This window comes from Passer montanus, unplaced genomic scaffold (assembly GCF_014805655.1).
Source record: "Passer montanus isolate IOZ18808 unplaced genomic scaffold, ASM1480565v1 scaffold124, whole genome shotgun sequence".
NCBI classification, from domain to species: domain Eukaryota; kingdom Metazoa; phylum Chordata; class Aves; order Passeriformes; family Passeridae; genus Passer; species Passer montanus.
Window position 1 is genome coordinate 22,600 of NW_024359167.1, and position 24,669 is coordinate 47,268.

The window sequence follows — 24,669 nt, forward strand, 5'->3', positions numbered from 1 at the left end:
TAAGGATGGGTCAGTGTGTTAGTAAAACAGGGATCCCTTTCAAAGGAAAAAAGAAGATAAAGAGTATTCCATTAGATAGTCCACTTGGACAGTTATTAGACCATTGGGATTCTCAAGAAGCCACTAAAACCCTTGACCAAGTTAGAATGATTTATTATTGTACAGAGATTTGGCCAAAGTTGAAATTACAAGGAAGGCGGCCGTGGTATGGAACTCATGATCCAGGGATGTGTTCGCAACTAAACCAGTTTTTGCGACCTCAGGAGAATCCCAATATAGAACAATTAACATACGCCGCCTGTTGGCAGGGAGGGGTTGTGAGTGAAGGGAGCGTGAAGATCTGTACATTAAAGAAAAAAGAAGAAAATAAGGAGGAAAGTGAGGGGGAACAAAGAGTCACTAAGACCTGGGATCCCCTAGATCACCTACCATCTCCTCCTCCAGTCCTAAACCCCAATTCCATACCTGCTCCTCCAACAGTAATTCCACTTCCACCTCTGATGGAGAAGGAAGACTCGCTCACCATATGATGATTGACAAGTCTCGTCTTTATTCCTGAATCGCCAATTATTATACACCTTTTAATTAGCTCATGCATAGTGCAAAATCCCAGCTCACCATTGGTTAACTAGCTATCAGCTATCTACGTGCTGTTTTTGGTATAACTATCATCATTTTCCCAGGCTATTTTGCTCCACCACCTGCTCGGTGCATTACTTCATCCGTGGGCCAAGGACACAGTTTAATTGGAATGGCAACTCCCCTCATTCTCTATCTTGGTCAAATTAATCTCACTGTGACCTTTAGCTCGGAGCCAGCTTGTTACAAAGCTCTCAACATTTGGTCAGCACAAACTGGCTCCTTTTGTGAAGTAGTTATAAATAAGATTAATCAGTCTTTATTAGGTCGGTGTTAAGTTCAGTCTATTTAAAAGTTCCTGATTTGTCAGATCATGTTGCTGTCCATAGTTCTCTTACAACTTAAGTAAAGTAGGATGTAGATACACTTGTGTGCAGTGCCTCCAACAGCAGTTCCATCTGTGCTTGCTCGGATGATGCAAACCTCAGACTGTAACTGCAGCATTAAAGGTTACCTTCCTCAGTATCCACACCTGCTTCCTGAGTTCTGTGCACTAGAACAGCACACTGCAGGGATGTAGAGGTGAAGCATAGAAGCAATGACACTCCATCCAGCAATTTCCAGAGTATTTGAACATCATTTCCTATTCCTCTTTTGTCAAGGTCTGGTTTGATTTATATGCCCACTACTCAACACCCAAGGGATTACAGCCCAGAGTGGAGCAAAAGGCTCTCTGGTGGCAAATACAGAGGTCTGTCCAGTTCTGCCCTTGACTGTTCACTATGGAATAATTTTTTCAATATTAACTTTAATAGGTCACTTCTTTGTACCACTGTCCAAGTTTGGGGAGGAGTTTCCACTGGTCCTTTGAGTTGAGAGGTGTGAGACCGACCACTCCTTTTCTGCAGTCCTGGTAACTGTTCCAGTTGTTAAAAGTACCTGAAAGGGACCTTCCCATGCTGCTGTTTAAGGTATGATTTTTCCAAGATTTTATTCAAACCAAATCTCCTGGTTTTACCTGGTGTATGTGAAAGTCTAGAGGTGATGTTTGGGGTAACAAGTTTTTCTGCTAAGATCCATGAGAATAAGTGTAATTGCTTGCAAATAATTTCTGAGATGTAAGTCATTAGTTTCAGCCATTGGCAAGCCCTCCTCCCTTCCCAGACAAGGTAATTTAAGTAACATTTCATAGTGAGAAACTCCTATAACCTTTCTTGGAGCAGTTCTGATCCGTAATAATGTTAATCTGCTTTCAATCATTAATTTAGTAATATGGTTCTTAAGGATAGCATTCATTCTTTCCACATATCCAGAGCTTTGAGGGTGCCACAGATATGGAATTTCCAATTTATGTCCAATACACAGAATGTAAAATTTTTGAAGTAAAGTGTGTCCCCTTATCTGACTCCACTCTTTCAATTATCCCATATCTGGGAATGAGTTGTTCTAACAGCATCTTAGCCGCTTTGGAGGTAGTTGCAGTTGAGATAGGAAAGGCTTCTACCCAGTTGGTGATCAACTGTTCCAAGAAGAGATTTCCATCTCTGGATTTTGGGGAACTCGGTGTAATCTATTTGCATATTTTGAAAGGGTCTAAGGGCTAGGGCTCTTCCCTCACTAGGGTGTTTTCTCATCACTTATTTATCTTTTAACGACTCAAACATTGTCCAGTCACTATTTGGCTACTGTATCGACTCCCTCACAGCAGTAAGTTCTTCAGAATTGATCACACAGTCAATGTGATCAATGTGTCAGAGCTCGGTCCTTAAGCTCTCCAGTGTATTCCTTGGTATAGCTTAATTAAAATTTCTCTAGCAATTGCTTTATTCATTATTTGCCTCCCTTTACTACCTGGCTGTGATCGGAACTACACCAAAGAGAAAGTGCCTGGAGCCGAGGGAGGGCTGTGGTTGGGTATCTGGTTCTTATTGATGTTGCTGCCAGTGTTATTGTTTGTTTGCCTTGTTATACATACTGGCAAAGAACTGTTACACCTTTTCCCATATTGTTGCCTGAAAGCCCCTTAATTTCAAAGTTACAGTAATTTGGAGGGAAGGGGGTCACATTCTCCATTCCAGAGAGGCCCTGCGTTTCAAACCAACACAAATCAACCTGTGTTTCAAATCAACACAAGCCGAAGATTAACAATTTATTAACAATTGTTTATTAACAATTGTCAATTAATTGATAATTTTGAGTTGATTATCAGTCTCATAAACAGTTAATTAATGTCAGTAATGAAAAGGTAAGCTAGAGATGTTCACTGAAGCTTGGAAGGGTAGCTGCAGAGGTCTCTGGTCAAGGGTGGGAGACCGTCACCAGCAGAAAGCATGATGTTGCCGGCTCCTGCAGGAGGCTCCAGCTGACACAAACACTGTCCCTTGGATGCTGGTTTCCAGAGCACCTGCTTCTCGGGTCCCTCGCCTTCCTCTGTCTGCTGTAATGCAGACCGTCTCTGTTTATCAAGACTCTTCCGCTCCTGGGCTCTGCCTTTCACAATCACCTGCCCTGTCTTGTGAGCCAGCTCCAGGTTAGGAATCCTAGGAAGAAAGGGACTGGTATTAGTCAGACGAACATTCCCAGCCAGTTGTTTTGCAACTTGCAGAGCAAGTTGGACAGTGTTTCATCCTCTCTCTGTGCAAGCGGCGAGCAGCAAATTAAACAACTGCGCTCACTGCACAGAGGCTGCAGAGGTGCAAGGGCAGGAACATGACCAGTTAAATGCCTGGGGACCAACTACAGCACACGGGGTTCCATGTAGAGAAGCAGGCCCCTGATTTCACAACCCTCCAGGAGCTTGATGTTTCACACAGTGTCTTTTCCCAGTGTCTCCCTACCAAGGCCAGATGATGATCTTTCTGTGCTCCCGCGGGTGTTTCTGCTGCCTCTCTGGGGCTGCCTGACTCCAGGCCCACCTCCCCATGCCAGTCAGAGTTGGACAGTGTTTCATCCTCTCTCTGTGCAAGCGGCGAGCAGCAAATTAAACAACTGCGCTCACTGCACAGAGGCTGCAGAGGTGCAAGGGCAGGAACATGACCAGTTAAATGCCTGGGGACCAACTACAGCACACGGGGTTCCATGTAGAGAAGCAGGCCTTGTTTGTCCCAAAAGGAAGCAGAGCTAGGGACTGGCAGGTTCCTGATTTCACAACCCTCCAGGAGCTTGATGTTTCACACAGTGTCTTTCCCCAGTGTCTCCCTACCAAGGCCAGATGATGATCTTTCTGTGCTCCCGCGGGTGTTTCTGCTGCCTCTCTGGGGCTGCCTGACTCCAGGCCCACCTCCCCATGCCAGTCAGAGGGACTGAAGGGAGGGTGTTAGGGGGTGAACCAGGCTGTGCTTGGTGATGCCCAGCAATAGGACAAGAGGCAATGGGCAGAACCTGAACTGGAAATTCCACCTGAACCTGAGGAAGGACTTATTTCCTGTGCAGGTGCTAGGTTGCCCAGAGAGGGTGTGGAGTGTCCCTCACTGGAATTATTCCACAGCCCTCTGGACAAAACGCTGTGCCATGTGCTCTGGGATGACCCTGCTTGAGCAGGGAAGTGGGACCAGATGACCTACTGTGATCCCTTCCACCCTGTCCCACCCTGTGATCACCCAGTGATACCCATCAGAAGCATGAGTTGGCAAGTGCTCGATGTTTCCCACCTGCACAGCAGGGTGGTCTCAAACTTCCCCGCGCACTTTGGGGAGAACCGCACGTGAAAGGTCTGCTTCTGGCCAGGAGCAAGGATGCCGTGGTAGGGCTTGATGGAGAACAGTGGCAGGTCACGGACGACATCTGGGAAGATTTCCAGGCAGGAACCAACACTCTTTGAACGGCATAGCTTCTTGGAATGGTCCTGCTGCTCGGGCTGCTGCTGCTGCTTGGCAAGCTGCTGCAGCTGCCCCAGCTTTCCTGCTTGGCCTTGCATGCACATCAGTGGGCCTGTGCTGGTTTGGGCTGGGGCAGAGTTCTGGGAAGCAGGCACTGGGCCAGCCCTGGGCAAATGCAGCTCCCCCTCACAGTGATAGTATGGAGATAAAATGTTTCTAAAATCATGGGATATTCAGGGGAGTTGGAAAGAAAAATTGGGCCTGGTAGGCCCTGAGAAAATGTTAACCTTTACTGGATCATGCAAAACTACACCTGTATAATAATTTAATGACAATAGTAAATGATTGTTATATGAGAAATGATATGATTGTTAAATGTGATGATTGTTTGGTAATTAGATATAATTATTGTTTAATTGTAACAAGAATAATGAGAAACGATGTTTGGGGGTTTTGATAGAAATTACAAGAATCCATGCTTAGATGAAATCAATGTATACAATAGAACAATGTAAGTTTCATAATTAATATGTATTATATAACGATAAGGGTATAAAAACATGTTCATCCCGAACCCATGTTGGAGTCAGATTTGGGTTTGTACCCCTAAAACCCAGAGCTCTTCTATAGAAGCACCTGCATATAATCATTCCGTGATTATGTGTTTCACAACGCTAACAACAGGGCCCTGCCTGGCCTTCAGCACTCACCTGGCTGTCCTTGTCTGGAAGGGCAAGGTATCCTCAAGCTGAACCACAATCGTGTTCCGATTGAACTGGGTGTAGCCAACAACAGCACTGAGGTAGACCTCGACCTCCTGGCTGCTCTTCTCCACCACACTGTGAGCCGGTTCCGGGACTGGCTCAATCACCTGCAAACAGAGGGAGGAATCACTCAGCAGAGGCCAGAAGGTCAGGCTGAGAAGGGCAATCTTCTGGCATCCAAGAGCAGCCTTATAGAGGGACTAGAAAGGACCATTCACTTTTACTTCCCTGGAAAGATGACACAATTGGGACTGTTCTGCTACAGTAGTTGTTTCTACCCACTGATCAATGCAGTCACTACCACAGCTGTTAATAAATATCCCCATGAAGACTGTAGCTGTGTTCCAGTCCCTGTACTTCAACCTTGTGGAGGGACTGGCTTTTTTCCTGTCCTCTATAAATCCAGCAGGTCTCAAAGTTAGGGTTAAGTTCCCCTGCTGGAGCTCTGTGGATGGAGAATGGCAAGAGTGAAGAGTTCTAGAAAGCAGCTTTTTCTTCTTCTCTTAGGAGAAAGTGCTCTCCAGATGTCTTGTGTGGCACAAGCACAGTGCTGGGAGCTGAGGATGGGCATTTTGGGATGTGAAAGATCTCACTAGGTTCAAGGTCACTGTGATACTCTTGGCACAGCCAGGGTGGAGGTGTCCCACCTAGGCAGAATCAGGGAGGGAGTCAAGACCAAACTAGAAGCAATGCCAAGGGCAGGACTGACAGCAAAAGAGACTAATGTGGTGAACAGCTGTGCCAGGAATCCGCACCTCAGAGTGGATTTATATGAAGTTTGACAGAAAAAAATGTGAACAGAAGGTGCCACCTCCCATAACATTAAGCCTTTTCTTCTTTCTGGGCAGCCAAGCCAAGCCCAGCCAAGCCAGGGACTGCATCTCCTTCATGGCACTGGAAGGGACTATCACTGGCATGTGAGGACTCCTGGCCCTGTGGATGACAGCCTGGTCAGAGAGTGAGAAACAACATGCGTTTCTCACAGCGGCTTGTGAGACCTTTTAGGGAGTTGTAGAAATTATGATAACTTGTTAGTATAAACAACCTGCAGGTGGTGCTTTTCTACTCTTTTTCTGTTCTTCTCAAGTACTGTTTGTGAGAAAGGTGTTTTTGGTAATTAGCCAATCAAGTAGAATGTGTCAAACCATCTATAAAAAGAGAGAGAGCTTCTTGTATTAAACTTCTGCAATTCAGTCCCCTGGTGAGTTTGCGTCATTTCGGGCTCAACGGTGACTCTTCCTATGTCTGCCTTGTTTTTTGGGACCCTTCCCCTGTGCCACAAGCCTTTGTTCCCAAACCAGACCATTCCTTGAGCAGGCATGTCTGCCTTGCTGTTTGGGACCCTTCCCCTGTGCCACAAGCCTTTGTTCCCAAACCAGACCATTCCTTGAGCAGGTCCTCCTCACCTTGACGGGTACGATGCCGTCGTTATGGATGTCCAGGGGGAGCATCTCTGAATCCCCCACCCGGAGCCTCTTGAAGCGCAGCACGGCCGTTCCCCTCTTGCTGCGAGCACTTGGGCGTACGACTGTCACTGGCAGCTTCTGCCCCTTCCCACTGATGGTGAAGGTCAGGATTTGGGGTTTAATTTCCACATAGCTGCAGGAGAGGCACAGAAACAATTTCAGCTGGCACTAACCCATTTCTCACTGGGTAAGCAAAGCACTGAGGGCCACCCACAGTGTTTTCCCTGCCTGGTGCTCCTGCACCCCACAACACAGCCCCCTCACCAGCCTCTTCCCAATCCACTCAGGGCCATTCACAAGAGGAACCTGCTCCAAAGAGCCAGAGCCTTCCACAATAACAGTTAAAAATAATTTCACTTAATTGAATCATGCAATACAGCAGGTAAATAATGAGGCACCAGATGAGATATGGCAGATCCCCTGGCTGCGGTGAGGTGAGACTTATGCAACAAACAAAAGCACAGCATGAAAGCAGTTCAAAAGCAAGAGGGCAAAAATAAATCATCGTCACCATCAGCAAAGATCATTTCCAAGAACAGTAAAAAAGCAATTGCTTATTAGCAATTAGACTTCTCTCGTTCCAATTCAGCCACTAAAGGGTTGAGGAAGGGCAGGTCAAAGCCCCAGTCCCAGGGCAGAGGAACTGGGCTCCTCTTTCATACCAGCTCAAATCACTCACATAAAAAAAGCTTAATGAATGCCAGGGAATCACAGAGGATCACTTAATTTTACAGAAACAAAGAGGAAAATGTGACTGTTGATTGCTGGCACAGAAACTGCTTTATCTAAACCTTTGTCCTTGGAAATGCCCAGCTGAGCTGCAGCACATCTCAGTAACTTCCAAATACCTACCTAGTATTTATTTCCCTGTATTCATAGTTCTTCATACAGAATAAACCATCAGCCTCATTTTTCTGCTCTAAGAGTTACTCCCAACTCATCTCATGCCAAGTACTCTGCCTAAGGCTACTGAAAGCATTAGAGCTAACAAGAGGTCTGTGCCTTCCCAGTGGAGAGGCAGCTATCAGTGTGGCCTCCCCCAATATTTCACATGGTCAGTTACCCTTTTGGGATGTCAAGGGAAGCCTTGAAGGTGCAGTCGTAGTTCTGCTCATCTGGTGGGGTGAAGGTCACTGTAGCAACGGCATAGGATGAGCCAGGAACTGACATCTTGACTGGATCCAACTTGAAAATGTTGTTGATAGGGATTTGTTCCTTGGGGGAACCCAGAGAGCAGTGTTAGGAGAAAACACCTTTCAAGATGACACAGCTTTATCATAAATGCATTACTGAGAACAGCCCCAGACAGTGTGTCTTCCTTCCTGCTTCCCTGGGCAGGCTCCCGTCCTCCCAGGGAATGCTCACCTTGTGCTAAAGCATTGGGTGTTTTGAATGCTGGAAGCTGCCCCAGCCTATATGGGAGGTGCATGGAAGACCCTGCAAATAACCTAGAGCTGGCCTTCAAAGAGAAGGAAAAGCCAGGGAGCCTGAGGAAATGCTCTGCTTTGAGCCCTGGCATGTCAGTTTATAACAGCCCCTCTCTGCGTGTGCTTCCAAGAGAGGTTCAGAAGGACTCACTTCTCCCACCAAAGACACACAGGTGTGAGCCAAAACCTGGCCCAAGACATGCAGAATTCCACACAACTGTTCCCTGGCTCTGCTGCTTTTCCCAGCAGTTTGACCTGCACTGAGCTAACCTAGTCTGGGCCACAGGCAGCAATGCATCTGGAGAACAAAACAGGCTCTCACATGGCCCTCAGAGGGCAGCCACCACCTTGGCCTCCTGTTCTTACCTTTCCAGGCAGGGGTTTGATGGAGAGAACCACGTCACATGGCAGACTGCTTGCACTGTAGATACTGAAATGAGCTTCAGCCTCTTGCCCAACCAGAACCTTGTTGAAGATGAATTTGTTCTCATCTCCGATGAACAGGCCCGTGCCTTTCACCGACTGCAGCTTGTGGCTGAGGTCGGTGCTGCTGCAGATCAAGTACTCCTTGAAGATCAACGTGATGTCCTCAACAAGTGCTGTGGACAGACCAGAGGGGTGAGCATGGAGAAGCCTCCCTGATGAGTTTGTCTGGACCCTGCTGGCCTCTCAGAAGGCTTGATAAGCCCTTTCTGCCCAGGTGACTGCTAAACCCAGCCTTGGGTGGGGGAGCTGGCTGGGAGGATGGAGCCCAGTCAGCCTCAGTCTTAGAGAGCATTGCTTTCCTTTTATCCTTCCACGCATCCCTCTCAGCCTTGCAGGGATGAGTCCACTGGTGGACTTAAAGAGGGCTGGAACCTCTGAGGATTTTAAGGTGGGACATCAGGGCGAGTGTGCCTCTCTATCCAAGCAGCAAGTTTAGGTGCTGATCAGCAGCAGGTGTGACCAAGGGCACGGTGGGCAGTATGTACCTGGGAGGCAGGACTCGGCAGTCAGGGTGAAGGGAATGCCGAGGGGATTGTCCTTGGGGTCTCTGCCCGTGATGTCAATGTAGAGCTGCTCCTCACATGTCCCCTCCTGCCCTGCGAGGCATTCCACTGTGATCATCTGCTGGCCCCAGGGACCGATGGAGCCGGAGCAGGGGGACACCGTGAACATGCCAAGACTGAGGTGACTCTGCAGAAAAAGGTCCAGGAGAGGCTGATGGCTAACAGCTGTGCCTTGAGCACCCCAGCAAAGAGTATGTCCTGCCTGGCCCAAGCACCCAGTCCCAGGGCAGGATGGATGACTCCACAGCTCAAAGGCAGCCCCAGGCTGAGAACAACAAACTCAGGAGGAGCTGCAAGCCTGTCCCAAGTGGCAGAAAGGAGTTTGAGTGTAAAGAATGAAGGTGGTAGCTGTGATCCTTCAACCTCCAGAGGTAACACAGGAGGGCAGAAATAGCTGTGAGAAATCATGGGAGAGAGGTAGGGGACTGGGAAGAAGAAAAAGCACTGTTGTCTGAACTCTGTGGACTGGGAGTTCAGTGGGGGACGGTTTTGCTCCTGAGGTGTTCACAGACCTATACTGGCTAGCAGCTACCAAACACAGGACCTGCTCCCCTCTGTTGACCCCACAACTCCAGGTCAGAGCCAGAGTACAGGACGCTCAGTGGGACTGAGCAGATACTGGACTCCATCCTGTGAACCTCGTGCCACCCTGTGGCGGATGAGCCTCAGCCTGGGCACAGCAGCATCTTCTCACATCCCCTGCAGCAGCACTGCTAGGGAGCAGGAGTCACCCACCTGTGTCGAGGAGCTCAATTTCCTTTCTGTTGAGTCCTTTGTAGCTGATGGAGCAGATTCATTTTGCTTTGAACTGAGGGGAGAAAGCAGAGGTATCTGTCATGCTGAGCTCCCCTGCCTTTCTCTGAGGCCAAAGCTGGCCTTCCTCCTCTGAGAGGAAAGCCTTTCTGCTCCTGATGGCTCCCAGAGAGCAGCCAGTGGCTCCCATTGCTGGACTGAGCAGCTCTATCACCAGCTTTGTACTACACGTGGGGATACTGAGGTGTGTTTTTTTGCTCCCTCTCCCCAAGCCAGGGAAGCAAATGGATGACAGCTCAGGTCTCCTGGCTGCCTGCCACATACCAGCCGTGGGGTGGTGCCTCCTCAGACAGGAAGGGTTGTCAGGGCTTCTTGTACCTTTTGCTTTCCAATGCAGATGCATCCTCGGGTGCTTGGCAGATGTGGAATTTGAAGCTGAGCATGCCTTTGTTCTCCAGCACAACAGTCCGAGTCTCCTTGGTGCCCTTGATCATGGTACCGAAGTCGGCGGGTGAGGCAGGCACAATGCTGTACTTGCTGTACTCTGCTTTGGCCGACACCCTCAGCAGGATGCTGGTGACAGCCTGGCCTCCTTCACCTGAGCTGGGATCTATCACCTGTGTCCACAGGAAGGGTGGTAAACAATAAAGAGGCCAGCCTCTACTCCAGTCCCCAGCCTCCACCCCAGGCCTCCATCAGTTTATCCCTCCCTGTTTCAGCACCTCCTCCAGAGTCAGATTCTCAGCTCCACTTAGGAAGCCTCCCAAATGATGTTGAAAGACTTTGTTTGTGTACGTAGGAGAGAGGATTCTCCAGTAAAGCCCTCCTTCCATGAGACACCTATCCTGTTTATGCTCCCAAAACATGCAGCCTGGCCCAGGCAGCTCACCTGGCAGCACAGGATGGGTTTGTTCTTGAGGAGGATTTCACTTGTGGGGTGGAAGAGCATCCCAACATTCACACCAGGCTGGGAGGCAATTAGCACACCTGACTGAGGCTCAATAGTGAAGTAGGATGCCAAGTCTTGCATGCTGGGACCTGCACCCTTCAGCATGAAACTGGGGGGAAAGGGAAAGAATGGAGATCTCTGCAGTTAAGTGTATAGGTGCCACTAACACAGCCAGGACTTTGCATAGGACCAGGAAAAAAAAGCAAAAGGAGAGTCCTGATCTGCTTAGGGAATCCTGGATCTTGACAGAGAGTGAAGACAATCATAAGGTTACTGCAAGAAACCTTGAGACTGAAATTTTTCATTCACTCTTTTACAGAGTCTCAGAAAGAGAAAGGAGGTGACCACCAAAGAAAGGCAATGAATCTCAGCATTTCAGTGGCTGAAATTTCTGGGGCTCTCCTTTGGGGACCAGCTGAGCTGTGAAGAACTGCTGGTTTGCGGCTGGATTCTCTGGTAAAATAGTTGAGATCAGAGAGCCCAGGTTTTGTATTTCCCATAGGTAGCCAGCATGGAAACAGGCTCTAGCCATTGACAGAGGGAGAATGAAGGCCTGGGAACCCGAGGAAATGCTCACTACCAGGCCACTGGACTCACCTGTACTCAATGTCGTATACCCCTTTGTTCTTTAGACTCAGGACTTTCTTCACATTATTCAGGACATTAATGGTTCCAAATTCCAAGCTTCCATCTGGACCTGCAGAAAACCCAGAGCAAGGTCAAACATGGTATTTGTCAGCTGCTGCAGAATACACCAGGCAACATGGAGGTCTTGGTGCAAAACCATTTTCAGCAAGTTTCTGTTCTTGAAAATGTTTTCCAGCTACTTGTTTGCCCTTTCTCTTCTCACTTAAAATATCTGCAGGCTGAGTAGCTAAGGAGCTCAGCTCCCATTTCCTCATTTCCAAGCACAAATCCAATTACTTTATATATTGTGCTGAGCCTGGGGGGGGTGCCAACTGCCTGTTCACGTCACTGTTGTTTCAAAGCCCCAAATCAAAACTGCATGTGAAGCTGCACACATCAAAGTTAGAGGGGAGAGACTTAATGCTGTCAGTGCCCTGACAATGCTTTATTCCATGCAGCTTGCAGGGTACGTGCTTTATGTATCCATGCCATCCTTACATGCTGTCCCATCCCTTCCCATCCCATCCCATCCCCTCCCCTCCCCTCCCATCCCATCCCCTCCCCTCCCATCCCATCCCAAGGTGATGCAGTGCACCTGGCCTGCTTTGTTTGGGAGGCATCCACTGACCTTCAGGCATGTCGATGCTCAGAGAAACGTCATAGACCTCTGCAGAGATTTCAATGTTTTCAACCTGAACAATCCCCAGGATGTTTTCTGTATCTGAAACCTGAGGCAGCAAGAAGCAAACACTGTTCAGATTATTCTTTTGCTAGACAGCCTGAAAGTCCTTGTCTCTGCTGGCTGCTTCCCCTATGGCCTCCCTGGCTTCACAAGTGTTGGTGGATTCCCAAGCTTTGCTAACCTGTTCTCATGGGATGCCCCATGGGATTCTGCTGCAGTAAAAACCCTATCAGCCCAACTCTGTGCTCCTACAGCAGGGAAGGCTGCTGCTAAAGCATCCTTGAGAGGTACAGGGGTGTAAGAACAACCACAGGAAGTGTGAGGTGTCTCAGAGCAGGTGGCATTGACAACCCTCTCCAATCACTTAGCACCCTTTCTGAAATGCAGCCCCTAAACCATGGGGAACACCAATCTGCTCAGCCTTGAAATGCAGTGTCACTTCAAACTCTGAGTGGGGATCAATGGTGCCATTTTCTTGTGACAAGGAGAAGTCCTCAACAAGGTCATCCAGCCCATTGAGCTGCCAGGCCATGGGCAGCAGGGTGTTGTTTCTCAGGACCAAGGTCCTGCTGTCAGTCCTGCAGAGACAGGAAGGCACTTGGCATCAGCTGCTGGATGGTCACACCAGCCTCGCCACTTGGAGCAGCAACTTGGAGCAGCTCCATCCGTGCCCTGGAAACCAGAGCCAAATGTTTTCTCTTTGTCACAAGTCTAGGAGTGCTTTTGGGATGACTGACCTGTGCAGAAGCACCTTGTCAAAAGACAGCTCCCGGGGGCTGACCTCCAGCTTCATGGGCACCCCATGGCAGCACAGGCTGAAGACCACTGGGTCTGGGTTCTTCCCAATACAGCAGATGAGCTTGTCTTCCACGAAGCCAGGGGAAGTGGGGTATGCCCAAATGGTCAGCTCCTGGACACGGCCCAACAGGAAGAAATCAAAAGAGCTCTGTGTGTGAGCAGGAGGAGCAGCCCCTGGGCGCTTCTACAGCGCCTGCTCTACCTGTCCTTCTCCTACCTGCTTCTCCTTTGGTTTCAGTGTCATGCTTGGAGGGTCCAGAAGGAATGTCTCTGCTTCCCCAGCATTCTCAAAGGAGAACTGGATCTCTGCATCCACGGGGCAGTTGTTGAGGATGGTGATATTCTCTGAGTTGCCAGGACAGTTCTGGGCCTTGTACCTGTCCACAAAAGGGGAAGAGGCTGCAGAGGAGACTGTTGCCTTTGCCACACACTGAGGAGAGCACCCTGTGCACCTGAGCAAGCGGTGCTGGAAGGCTCTAACAAACAAGTGAGGGAAATGGATCCCAGTCAGAGGCATAGCAAGGGTCCTTGCCTTACTTTGATGCCTTCCCCTGGGTGAAGCTGAGATGTGGAGGAGGGGGACAGAAGTTGCCCCCAAGTCCAAGTGACCTTTGGACTGGCAGCAGCATGCGGCTCTGGCACCAAGGCACCCACTGGGTAGGCACAGCAGCTCCTCCAAGGCTCATTTGCCTCTTATCTGCTCAAGTTCACACCTATGGTCCTTCAAACCCATGTGTCTCCCAGGACTTTGCTGGGGACTGCCCTGGATTGTGCCACCAGGACAGCCTGTCTCTCCAGGCGTGTCCCGAAAAGTACAAGACCCAGCAGGGAGCACGTACCACTCTCTTGATTTCCCACACAGCAGTGGTCCAAAGTGGAATTGCTTTGTGCTCTCAACATATTCCTTGAAGATGACTTCATCTGCCTCCATGGTCTCCCTCCATTGTGGAAACACCAGCCTGGGCAGAGAAAGTGGGGAAGGATATGAGATGCTCCAAGTAGGAAATGCAGTCAGAAAGCCAAAACCCTTCCTGGTGGCTGAGGTACCATCTGCCTTCCAGCTCCCGGCACAGGAAGAGGTTGCCACAGAGGCATCTGCTGGGCGACCTCAGGCAGCACAATGTGCCCAGGCCAGAAGCCCCAAGGGGCAGCCCTGGCTGTGAGTTCAGGGGCAGCAGTGTGGGAGGCTGCCAAGGACCAGCCTTACCGTGGGTTCTGGCAGATGCTGGGGTACAGGCCGGTGCCACTGCAGGGCAGCTCGTACTGGCGCTTCGTCTGCACGAGCTCAAACCTCAGTGTCTGCTCAAACTTCCCTGGCTTTTTGGTGGAGAAGTGCACCTTCAGTTCCACCTCACCGTGGGCAGGCACTATCCACCGGTACCGTTTCAGCCTGGCAATTGAAGAGGAGGCTTCAGACATTGCTGAGGAGCAAATGAAACAAGGAGGGTGCACTCGCCATCCCCCAGCACTGGCACAGGGTCGCTGTGGAGCTGGGGACAATGGACCTTGTTTGGCAAGAGGACCAAGAAGCAGAGGCATCACCTCCTCCCGTGCAGCTCACCTGAGGAATTCTGTAGGGGTTGAGGCACTTTCCCGTGTACTTTTGGATCTTGTTGCAGAGGAATCCCGGGAACTTCCTGTTCTCTGTGTGGAGATCTGCTTCTCCTTTGCAGAGCTGTCTCTGCTGGCTGCTTTACCTGTCTGTGGTTGGCCCTTGGCAGAACTGCCCTTTGCATGTGGGACCTTGGCCTAAGGGGAGAGAGAAAAGGGAGGGAGAGGTAAGCCCTGAGACATCCCCATCCTGGAAAGTAAAATGGGGGTTTGTTCACCAGTGGAAGAGAGAATAAATAAATAAGTCCACCTGCCCATGAACTTGGTCTTCCTTATTGGTGTTTGTTTTGCCTAGGACACCCCTTCTCACTCAGGACTCTCTCCTCAAAGGAAGTTGATGGTTCTAAGTGATTTTTTTGCCTCTTGTCTTACAGAACTGCTCTGTCTCCAGCAGAGCTATCTCTTTTGCCCCATCCCTGACAGAAAGGAGACCTGCAGACATGGGGCCCCATCTCACCTTCACTACCTCTCCACAATGCTCCCTTTCCATCCAACCTGTCCCCCATGCCCCCATCTAGCCTGGTCCCTGTCCTGGCACCTTCAGTGCTGGCACCACTGGAGCACCCACCAGATTGTCTTCCACAGCAGCACCTTCAGGTGCCACAATGGTGAAGGGCTTCACACGCTTTGCAGAGCCCAACCTCTCCTCTGGGTACTCGACTATGGAGAGGACAGCAGCAGGGGGAAGGGGAGGGCCGTCGGGATACAGTCCCAGATGTTTCAGCATCTAAAACAGAAGAGAAAATCCTGCTTATACTTCTGAGACCTTCATCCTCACAACTCCTTCTTTAAAGGCACCGAGCTTTTGGCAGTGGGGTTTTTGACATATATGAAGTACAAGTGCTTTGTTATGCCCAGTGGGGTGAGCAGGCTCCAGAGCAGCTGCAAGAGCTACAAGCCAGACCAAGAGAGAAACCTCTCCTGAGTGACTCAGCTGAAGAAAACAATGACTGTGTGCTGCCCTATCCTGGGACCATTTATAACGATTTCCAGGCTGGGAGACTCTAAACAGATGGGATACTTGTACACAGAGCATTCCCACTTTCTGCCCATCTGAGGGATGGTGATAACCTCCCCATTCACATAGATGCTACAGAGTCATTGTGGAACATCATCAGGGGCCTGGACAAGGCTCTGTGCCATTATCACCTGGGGGGACACAGTGCTCCAGGGCCCATGACCACGGCAAGCTCAAGATCTGAGCCTTGCAGCGTGTTACCTGGTCTTCCGTTGGCAGTTTCCCACCCCTCAGGATCTCCTTAATCATGGCCTTCGGATCTGTGACCTGGATGTCCAGGCATGGCACCCCAACATTCTCGTCTCTGACTGCCCCTTCTGCAACTTTGCTTTGAGTCCCCAGCAGACGTAACTGAAGACTCCTTTGGCCTCCACGTTCGTGTTCAGGCTTCTCCTGAGGCTTACTGGTCTTCTGATCTTTGTTTTCCGCAGAAGGCTGGGACTTGTTTCCCTTTTGGATCACAGGTAACTGCACGGTACCCTGAACCCTGTCCCAGTAAGAGAAAATCTGTGTGATGTCCTGCTGCGATGACTCATAGTTCTGAAACCTCAGGATCAAGTTCTTCTCCATCTCAGCTGGTTTCTCTGGGATTTTGGCTTCCTCCTGCTCTGGGGCTTTTGTTTCCCCCTTCTCTGGGGCTTTGGTTTCCCTCTTCTCTGGACTTTTAGTTTCCCCTTTCTCTGGGGCGTTGGGTTCCCCCTTCTCTGGGGCTTTTGTTTCCCCCTTCTTCGGAGCTTTGGGTTCCCTCTTCTCTGGGGCTTTAGTTTCCCCCTTTTCTGTGATTTTAGTTTCCTCCTTCTTTGGGATTTTGGTTTCCTTCCTCTCTGAGGATCTGGTTTCCTTATTTTCTTGGGATTTGGTTTCCTTCTTCTCTGGCATTTTGCTTTCTTTCCTCTCTGGGGCTTTGGTTTCCTTCTTTTCTGAGGCCTTGGTTTTCCTCTTCTCTTGTTTTTCAGGCTGCTTTCCCAAGAAGACACCCTTCTTTTCCTTCTTCTGCTTCTCTTCCTCCTTCCGCCTCTCTTCCTCCTCTAAGGCTTTTGCCTTCTCCTCAAGCTTTTCAGAAAACTGCTTCAGCTCCCTTCAGCAAACAAAATAGAAATCATCGCTGAGAGTCACATCAGAAATTTGGGCTCACTAGTCCTGGCTGGCCCTCCACTTCATTCCTTGATCCTGAGGTCAGGCAGAATCATGAGACCATTTTTGTGGATTTTCCTCAACCCACAGAGGTCAAGAACATCCCAAGTGAGTGGTTGGGGCTTTGGTTGCCCTCTTCTCAGAGGCTTTGGTACCCCTCTTCTGTTGGGCTTTGGTTCCTCTCTTCTGTGGGGCTTTGGTGTCCCCCTTCTCTGTGGCACTGGGTGCCCTCTTCTCTGGGGCTTTGCTTTCCTTCCTCTCTGGGGCTTTGGTTTCCTTCTTCTCTGGGATTTTTGTTTCCTTCTTTTCTGGGGCTTTGATTTCCTTCTTCTCTGGAGCTTTTTTTTCTTTCTCTGGAGTTTTGGTTTCCTTCTTCAGAGCTTTGGTTTCCTTCCTCTCTGGGATTTTGGTTTCCTTCTTCTCTAGGGCTTGAGTTTCTTTCCTCTCTGGGATTTTTGTTTCCTGCTTTTCAGGGGTTTTGGTTTCCTTCCTCTCTAGGATTTTTGTTTCCTTCCTCTCTGGGGCTTTGGTTTCCTTCTTCTCTGGGATTTTTGTTTCCTTCTTTTCTGGGGCTTTGATTTCCTTCTTCTCTGGAGCTTTTTTTTCTTTCTCTGGAGTTTTGGTTTCCTTCTTCAGAGCTTTGGTTTCCTTCCTCTCTGGGATTTTGGTTTCCTTCTTCTCTAGGGCTTGAGTTTCTTTCCTCTCTGGGATTTTTGTTTCCTGCTTTTCAGGGGTTTTGGTTTCCTTCCTCTCTAGGATTTTTGTTTCCTTCCTCTCTGGGGCTTTGGTTTCCTTCTTCTCTGGGATTTTTGTTATCTTCTCTGGCATTTTTCTTTCCTTCCTCTCTGGGATTTTGATTTCCTTCTTCTCTAGGGCTTGGGTTTCTTTCCTCTGTGGGATTTTTGTTTCCTTCCTCTCTGGGGCTTGGGTTTCCTTCTTCTCTAGGGATTGAGTTTCTTTCCTCTGTGGGATTTTTGTTTCCTGCTTTTCTGGGGTTTTGGTTTCCTTCCTCTGTGGGATTTTTGATTCCTTCCTCTCTGGGGCTTTGGTTTCCTTCCTCTCTGGAGGCTTGGTTTGTCAGACTGTCATGAGACAGTCACAGGATATCGAGGACAAGTACAGTTTGGTGCAATTGTGAGCAAGGGTGAGTGCAAGAGAGATTCACTTTAGATGTAATGTATATATAGTATAGAATAATAAAGTAATTATTTAGCCTTCTGATAAGACGGAATCCTCATTGTCATTTTCTCTCCCTCACACATCTCTCAGTCGCCCGTGCAGTACTAGGGATACCCTCCAGGGACAATACCCTGAGCAGTAACCCATGGAAGGCTTACTCACCCCTCCGTCTGTATACTCTTCCTTTCCAGTAATATTTTATCCACTTCTGCTTTCTTCTCCTCAGGGAGAGCATCATACTTGTCCTCATCCTTTTGCAAGACATTCTCCGTGTTCCTCTGCATAGCTTTTCCCTGCTGCAGTTCTTTGGCACGAACCAGAGGAGAAATAATGAGTGACTGCAAGCAGAGCTGGGTGCTCTGGGTCAGCTGCAAGGATTCACAGCTTTTCCTGACCCAGTCTATCATCCCAGGAGTTACTGGGGTGCTCATATCCCTGCTCCAAAATTCAGACAATCCCCCCAAACTGTGGCTGGGCAGTGAGGTCCTGTGCTTTGCCTGGCTTAAGTGCACCAAGCCTGAGGACAGTCGTTTGTCACTGAGTTACAGCAGCTGGCACTTGTGCCCAAGATTTAATGTTAGAGATTAAGGTGAGTCTTAAAACCTCAGATCTCCTGCAACTCTGAGATGAGTGCTGGTTACACTGAGGCAGAAGGTGGAAAGATTAATAAAAACATTTCTTACAATCTCTGCTCCAAACCCAGATACACAGAGATAAGGCTGAGGGCTTGAGAGAGAAGATTTGAGAGGGATGCAGATATCTCACCTTCCTTCTCTCTTTCAGCTTCCTTCCTCTTTCTTTCAGCTTCACCCCTGGCTTTCCAAGAAGCATAATCCTCATACAGGTTCACCATGTAGATATGATGACAATTCTTGACAGCTTTGAGTATGCAGAGCAGAGAAGATTCCAGGCTGCCTGCAAAGAGGCTCTCCAAGCCATCAAAGATCACTCCCTTGGAGCAGTCTTTACGCTGTGAATAAAGGGAAGAGTAAGCCAGCCATTGCACACAGGGGGCTGGCAGCTGCACAGTAAACCCAGATGGCACCAGCTATCCTTGTTCCAAGTGCAGTAGCTAAAGGGCGGATCATGTTTACCCTTGTGTCCTTTATCTTGGGTTTGCTGGCTGGTTCCTTCTTTTGTGCTGAAGGGTTCTTGCCTTTGGCATACTTCTGGTTGATTTTTTCCCCAGAGGCTTGTTTATTCTTGGTCTGAGCAGTGAGCTGAGGCTTTTTACCTGCACAGGGGACAGATGGTTGGGAGGGGCTTTGTAAAGCAAGTAAGCACCTTTCCCTGCAACGGGCACAACCTTGGGCCCTGGAAGGAACTGGACACTTTTCCCCGAGCAGCTTGGATCTGTCCTTAGGCTCTGCCAATGAAGGGCAGCTGCAGCTTCCCCCAAGGTTCCCTGCACACAATCCAGGATCCTCCAGCAGCATGTACAGACATCCTCCTCCTCCTCCTCCTCTCTGAGTCGTACCTCAGGTACTCCAGTGCCTGTTTCTTGGAGCAGGAATGTCCCCTTTTCCCCCACCCCACACACCTTCAGCCTCTCACTCAGGATGTCCACCAGCAGGTCCTCGGGCAGCACACAGCTCAAGCAGTTCAGCTCTTTCCCACTACTGCTGATGATGTTCAGCTGCTGTGGTGCAGGAGCAGTGGAAACTGTGAACTGTAGTGTGAACCATTGTAAGGAAAAGAAACCACGGTGGGCCTTTGGCATACTTCTGGTTGATTTTTTCCCCAGAGGCTTGTTTATTCTTGGTCTGAGCAGTGAGCTGAGGCTTTTTACCTGCACAGGGGACAGATGGTTGGGAGGGGCTTTGTAAAGCAAGTAAGCACCTTTCCCTGCAACGGGCACAACCTTGGGCCCTGGAAGGAACTGGACACTTTTCCCCCAGTCTGCTGGGCACTGGCAGCACTGTTTCCCAGAAGCAGCTCCCTCCCTGCTTCTCTTACCAGCAGGTAAAAGTATGCCATCCCATACTTGATTTTAAAGCCAGCACTATGTCCCTCCTAACAACTGTGCATGCAGGTGATGCTGCTCGCACAGCAGTTCCCCTGCAGATCAAGCCAAAGATTCGTCCTCCAGGAGCATTGTTTCCATACACTGCTTCCCTATCCAGCATTCTCATGTGGAGACCTGCAGCCCTGCCCCACTTGCATCACCCATCTCCACTGAAGCTGAATCCTCCATGTGGGAAAAGCCCAGCTGGGACCCAGACTCTTCTTCCTTCCACCAGCTCCCAACCCAGCCATGTTCAAAAGTGAGCGATGCAAAACTTCCCCCTGCACCGAGCCAGGTCTGGCCTCACCCTGCAGAGCTCAGGGTACCAACTGCGCAGGAAGTTTCATAACTGTCTCCATTCTCACATGGAGAACAGCCCAACAAGCTGTGTAACCTGACAGTGGCATAGGCAACTCTCTGGAGAAAAGAGCTCATCCGGAGCATGCCTCTCATTGGAAATTCCTCTGGGAGGTTGACCTTCCCTTCCTCTCATTTGTGAGGTTACACTCATAGTCCTCTTGTGCTTACTGAGCCACTTCAGAAGGCTTTTTCCTTGTTCAGGTGGGCAGCAGTTCTGCCTGCTGCCCATGAGGAGCAAGCTCAATTCAGCTTGGAGGAAATATAAAATATTTGGGAAAGAGACAGGCATGCTTTACCACCCCTGGATGAGCTCTTTGCTCCAGAGAGTTACCTATGCTCACTGTCAGGTTCCACAGCTCGTTGGGCTGTTCTCCCTGTGAGACTGGAGACTTTCATGAAACTTCCTGGGCAGTTGGTACCCCTAGAAAAATGAACATGTGCCAAGAATGGCAGCAAAGGGGGCTATAAAAGAACCTCTGACTGAACCCTTAAAATTGATTTCATTTTTTTGGCAAGCCAGTGATGCACTTCACCCATGTTCCCTAAGAGATCCAAGGACTGAAAAACTGCTGCTCTGAGTAAGCAGAAGTGGACAGTCATGGTGGGTTTCTCAAGCACTGGCTCTGGGTCCTTACCAGCATCACCTTCATCTTTGTCTTTCAGCTCCTTGGCAGCCTTGGTGCAGAGCTCCCGGGCACAGAGCCCTGCTGGGCTCCGGTCGTTGGCCATGGCCTCTTCCACCACAGTGCCAATGGACACATAAGCAGCGTCGTAATACTGACACAGGCCTGCTGCTATCTCTGTCTTTCCTGCGAGAGAGAGGAGGACTGCTTGGTGACACTGGCACAGGAGGCACTGCAGGGACAGGCCCTGGAAAAACCTCCAACAAGATTTCAAAGTTAAAAGGACAGTAGGAGAGGAAGTGTCCCTCCAGGGGAGGTCATGGGGGAGGCAGTTGCAGCGTGGGTACAAGCTCTGAATTCTAGAGCCAAGAGGATCGTCTCCACCTCCTGTTCAGCTGAGGACTTTGCCTTAAGCACCATGGCCCACCAGGATGTGCTCCTCCTGCTTGCCCCTCTCCCTGCAGCCCTGGGCTGCAGCTCACCTACCTGCCCGGGGTGGCCCATGGACAATGACAACAATCCCTCGGTGCTGCTGCGCTTCACACCTCCCTGAAGATGGGTCAATGCCCAGGTGGCGCATGACAGCCCGAGAGATAGGATTCCCAGTCATTTTCACCAAGGACTCAGGACAGAACGTGACAGTCCTGTATGCTGCAGTGCAAAACCAGGGGGAAAAGTCAGACTCCTGACCACATTTGATCCTCACCATCCTTCCCATCCCCTCAGATCCCAGGAAAAGAGACTTGGTGAAAGCAACATGAGCTTGTTCTTTTGTTGCTAGGAGGGTGCAAATATAAAAGAGCCAGTGATATTAGACCTGGTCCTACTGGCTGAAGAACTCATCCAATCCTAGTCTTTGTGGCTAAGGGACACAAGGGAATACCCTGATTATTTCCCCAGTCTATGGCAGGCAGATAGGAACTTGCTTTGGCTACACTCAGGATTGGAAGAGGATGCTACAGCCCTTCAGCCAAGAGTTCCTCCACCAAGCTGGGGAACAGGCAGCTGCTAAAAGCATGGGCTTTCCCTGGAGAGCAAGGTGACAGAGAGTTCAGGGTGGATGGGCTGGAGTCCCTGCTGTTACCACAGGCAAAACAGACACCGCCAAACCCTCACTGTTTTACTGACCTGCTGCTGCCTTGCCCATGGCCTTGGCCTTGGCCTTGGCCTCAGCCCTGGCCTTGGTTTCTGCCATTGTCTTGAGCTCTGTCTGTTGAACCATCAGCCTCTTCTGTGCTTCATAGTCCTCCAGCACCTCTGGGGGCAGCGTCTCACCCACGGCACGTGGAGGCATAAAAAAGCTCTTTTGGTACTCAGACCCCACTGCCATCCGCAGGATCTGTGTGGGTAGGGAAGAGAAACCATATGCAAGATTCCTTTTCTTGCCTTTCATTGCACAGACTCAACAAACCCATTTTCTGTCTCCTCCCTTCCTCCCAACAACACAAACTGTTTAGTTTAGGTCCTCCCACAGCATGTCAGCAGAGCTGGCTTTGCCCTGGGGATTGCCTCCCCCTCCCTGGCACAAGCCTGGGAATGCTGGAGTGCTGTGAAGCTTGGGCAGCATGGACATGGGCATCAGATCTGCCTTCTCACCTTCTCCTCCTCAAGGTACTGCTCATCAAAATCCAGGGAGTAAAACTCAATGGGGAAGTTGCATGGATTCTTCACCCGCACTGTGGCCTCCACACCATCGCTGTCCACCAGCATCCATCCCATCTTTAGTGCTGGGGGGCTGAACTCCAACCGTGGCTGCAGACCTTGTCCTGAGAGGTGCAGCTTCAAGTGGCTGCTGCTCCCATGAATGTTAAGCTCCAGCTCATTCTTGTAAGACCTCTGAAAAGGGGAAAGTGCACAAAACCATTCCATGAAGTCCCAGTGACAGGACCCCCAATACAACAATGCTTGCCCCAAGGTCAGGGTGTTATCAGTCCCTCCAAGGTGAAGGGAAACCAGATATTTACTTATGCTAAAGTTCTGCCACTTTCCTGGATCAAGGGTTCCTTTGGAGGGCGTCACTTCAAAGGGACAGGGCTCATCCTCCAGCGTCTGCCGCTTCTCACGTACGGCTGGTGTCATGTATTGGAGGTGATTTTTCTGGGCACAGAAACCAATCATGTGAGGTCTCCTCGTGCTCTGAGACACTGACACAGTGCTGAGAGCACCCACAGTCAAACCAAGTGTGGCCCCAAAGCCCAGAGCTGGAGGGAAGCTCTGTAGACAGGGCAGGCAGATAACAAACTACTGTCCTCAGAGGAGGAGGAATGGGGGAAAATGGCAGAAAAGCAAAGCATCAGCTAATGGAACAGGTCCAGGCAAACCAGCCTTGATCTGGACTCTCAGACGTTTCCTCAAACACGCTGTAGACCCAAGTGCCAGGCAGCCACAGGAGCAGAAAGCGCAGGAGTCACAAAGAAAACCCACCCAAGAAGTTACGTGTTCAATGTGGCCTGTGCTTTACCTTCAGAACAGGCTTGCTGGCAGTAATGAACCATTTGCAGGGTACTCGGAACTGGTTGTAGAGTCGGATGGTCTCAACCTGGCACTGCCCAACGAGGATGTCAGAGAACTGCAGTCTCTTCTTGGAGAGGCTGAGTGACAGTTCCAACACAGTGGCACGGAGACAGATGTTATATGTGGGGCCTTGTGTCACCTGGAGAAGGACAGAGAATTCAGCGGAGGGTGCAGGTGACATCTGCTGCTGTGCCCAGCCTGCTGCCTGCCCCAAGAGCTGTGGTACCTCTATGGGCAGCACCACTTCCACGTCACCCTGTGGCCTGTGGGCACTTTCGAAGCGCACGTCAAACGCCACGGTGTGGTTGGGGGGGAGGCCATTCTTCTGGTCCGGGTCCACACTGAAACCTTGAACGGATGAACACAAAGCAGCTGAGATAGACATGAAACACAAAATGTGACATAAGCACGTTAAGGCCTTACTGGTGTTCTGGCTGAGAGGCCTGGGAGAAGCCCCACGCTGTGCTGTGACCGGGACAACAACTTAAGAGTGCACCTGAACACCCCTCAGACACAGTGAGCCACTGTGTGATGGAACCACAGCCTTGCCTGAAGGCCTCTTTTGGAAGCCTTTTGATCCACCTGAGGCTCTCACAGGCTGCTTCCTCAACAGAGGCTGAATACAAGTGCTGTGATAGTGTGAACTGCAAACAAAGCACTTCCAAAACACAGCCAACCCCCCTGGCTGGCAAAACAAGCCCACAGAGTGCCCAAAGAAACTTGCTGCTCGTGGGAGCCAGGGGCGGAAGGTGCTGAGAGGTGACCAGGGTGATGAGCCCATCTGGCCCCTGCACTGAAGCATTAGGGCAGTCACAGGCAGGCCAGGTCCCTGGGCATGGCTGGCCAGGAGAGTTCTGCCTCTAAAGCTCCCAGCAGGGGCACTGAGAAGAAAAAGCTCAGAAACCTCCCAGGGTTCAGGGGCTTAAGCTAATCTGTCTGAGACAACTCCTTCAAGGCCACAGGAAGTGTTCCCAGCACTGCTTACCTGTGTCCTGCAGGACAGATACATTGGCCTGGAAGGACACTGGGATCTGCCCAGGGTTGGTGATCTTCAGAGTGCGTGTCTCAGTGTAACCCTTAAGGACAGGGCCCATGTCCAGGACATACTCCAGCAGCTCAACTCTGCAAGGAGTAAGGACAGGCCTTAAACCACAGTTCTTAAGTGTGGCTACATGTCCAAGTGAACAAAGCATACAAATACAGTGGCTATTTCTTTATTCACTGCTGTAAAAACTCAGCTCAAGCCCATGAAACCCATGGCCTGACCACCTGGCAATGACTTTGGGAAGTCAGGAGGAGTGCAGGTCCTAGGT

The 24,669-nt window shown here is 50.0% G+C and overlaps 1 protein-coding gene across 1 annotated transcript in view; it reads right to left on the reverse strand.

The window, feature by feature from the left end:
• Positions 1-708: 708 nt before the first annotated feature.
• Positions 709-24,669, reverse strand: part of LOC120497211 (hydrocephalus-inducing protein-like) — a 73,714-nt gene continuing 49,753 nt past the window's right edge. Inside the window, 31 exon segments of the mRNA XM_039698412.1 lie at positions 709-3,119; positions 4,230-4,562; positions 5,108-5,361; positions 6,460-6,760; positions 7,691-7,842; positions 8,421-8,653; positions 9,026-9,230; positions 9,839-9,911; positions 10,235-10,473; positions 10,746-10,914; positions 11,403-11,502; positions 12,061-12,202; positions 12,536-12,692; positions 12,852-13,024; positions 13,130-13,289; positions 13,752-13,871; positions 14,120-14,661; positions 15,092-15,250; positions 15,743-16,619; positions 18,017-18,158; positions 18,620-18,824; positions 19,395-19,523; positions 19,644-19,699; positions 20,855-21,028; positions 21,329-21,493; positions 21,971-22,181; positions 22,439-22,678; positions 22,796-22,939; positions 23,304-23,495; positions 23,583-23,704; positions 24,342-24,478. Coding sequence (XP_039554346.1) covers positions 2,840-3,119; positions 4,230-4,562; positions 5,108-5,361; positions 6,460-6,760; positions 7,691-7,842; positions 8,421-8,653; positions 9,026-9,230; positions 9,839-9,911; positions 10,235-10,473; positions 10,746-10,914; positions 11,403-11,502; positions 12,061-12,202; positions 12,536-12,692; positions 12,852-13,024; positions 13,130-13,289; positions 13,752-13,871; positions 14,120-14,661; positions 15,092-15,250; positions 15,743-16,619; positions 18,017-18,158; positions 18,620-18,824; positions 19,395-19,523; positions 19,644-19,699; positions 20,855-21,028; positions 21,329-21,493; positions 21,971-22,181; positions 22,439-22,678; positions 22,796-22,939; positions 23,304-23,495; positions 23,583-23,704; positions 24,342-24,478 — 6,586 coding nt within the window. The 3' untranslated portion in view covers positions 709-2,839.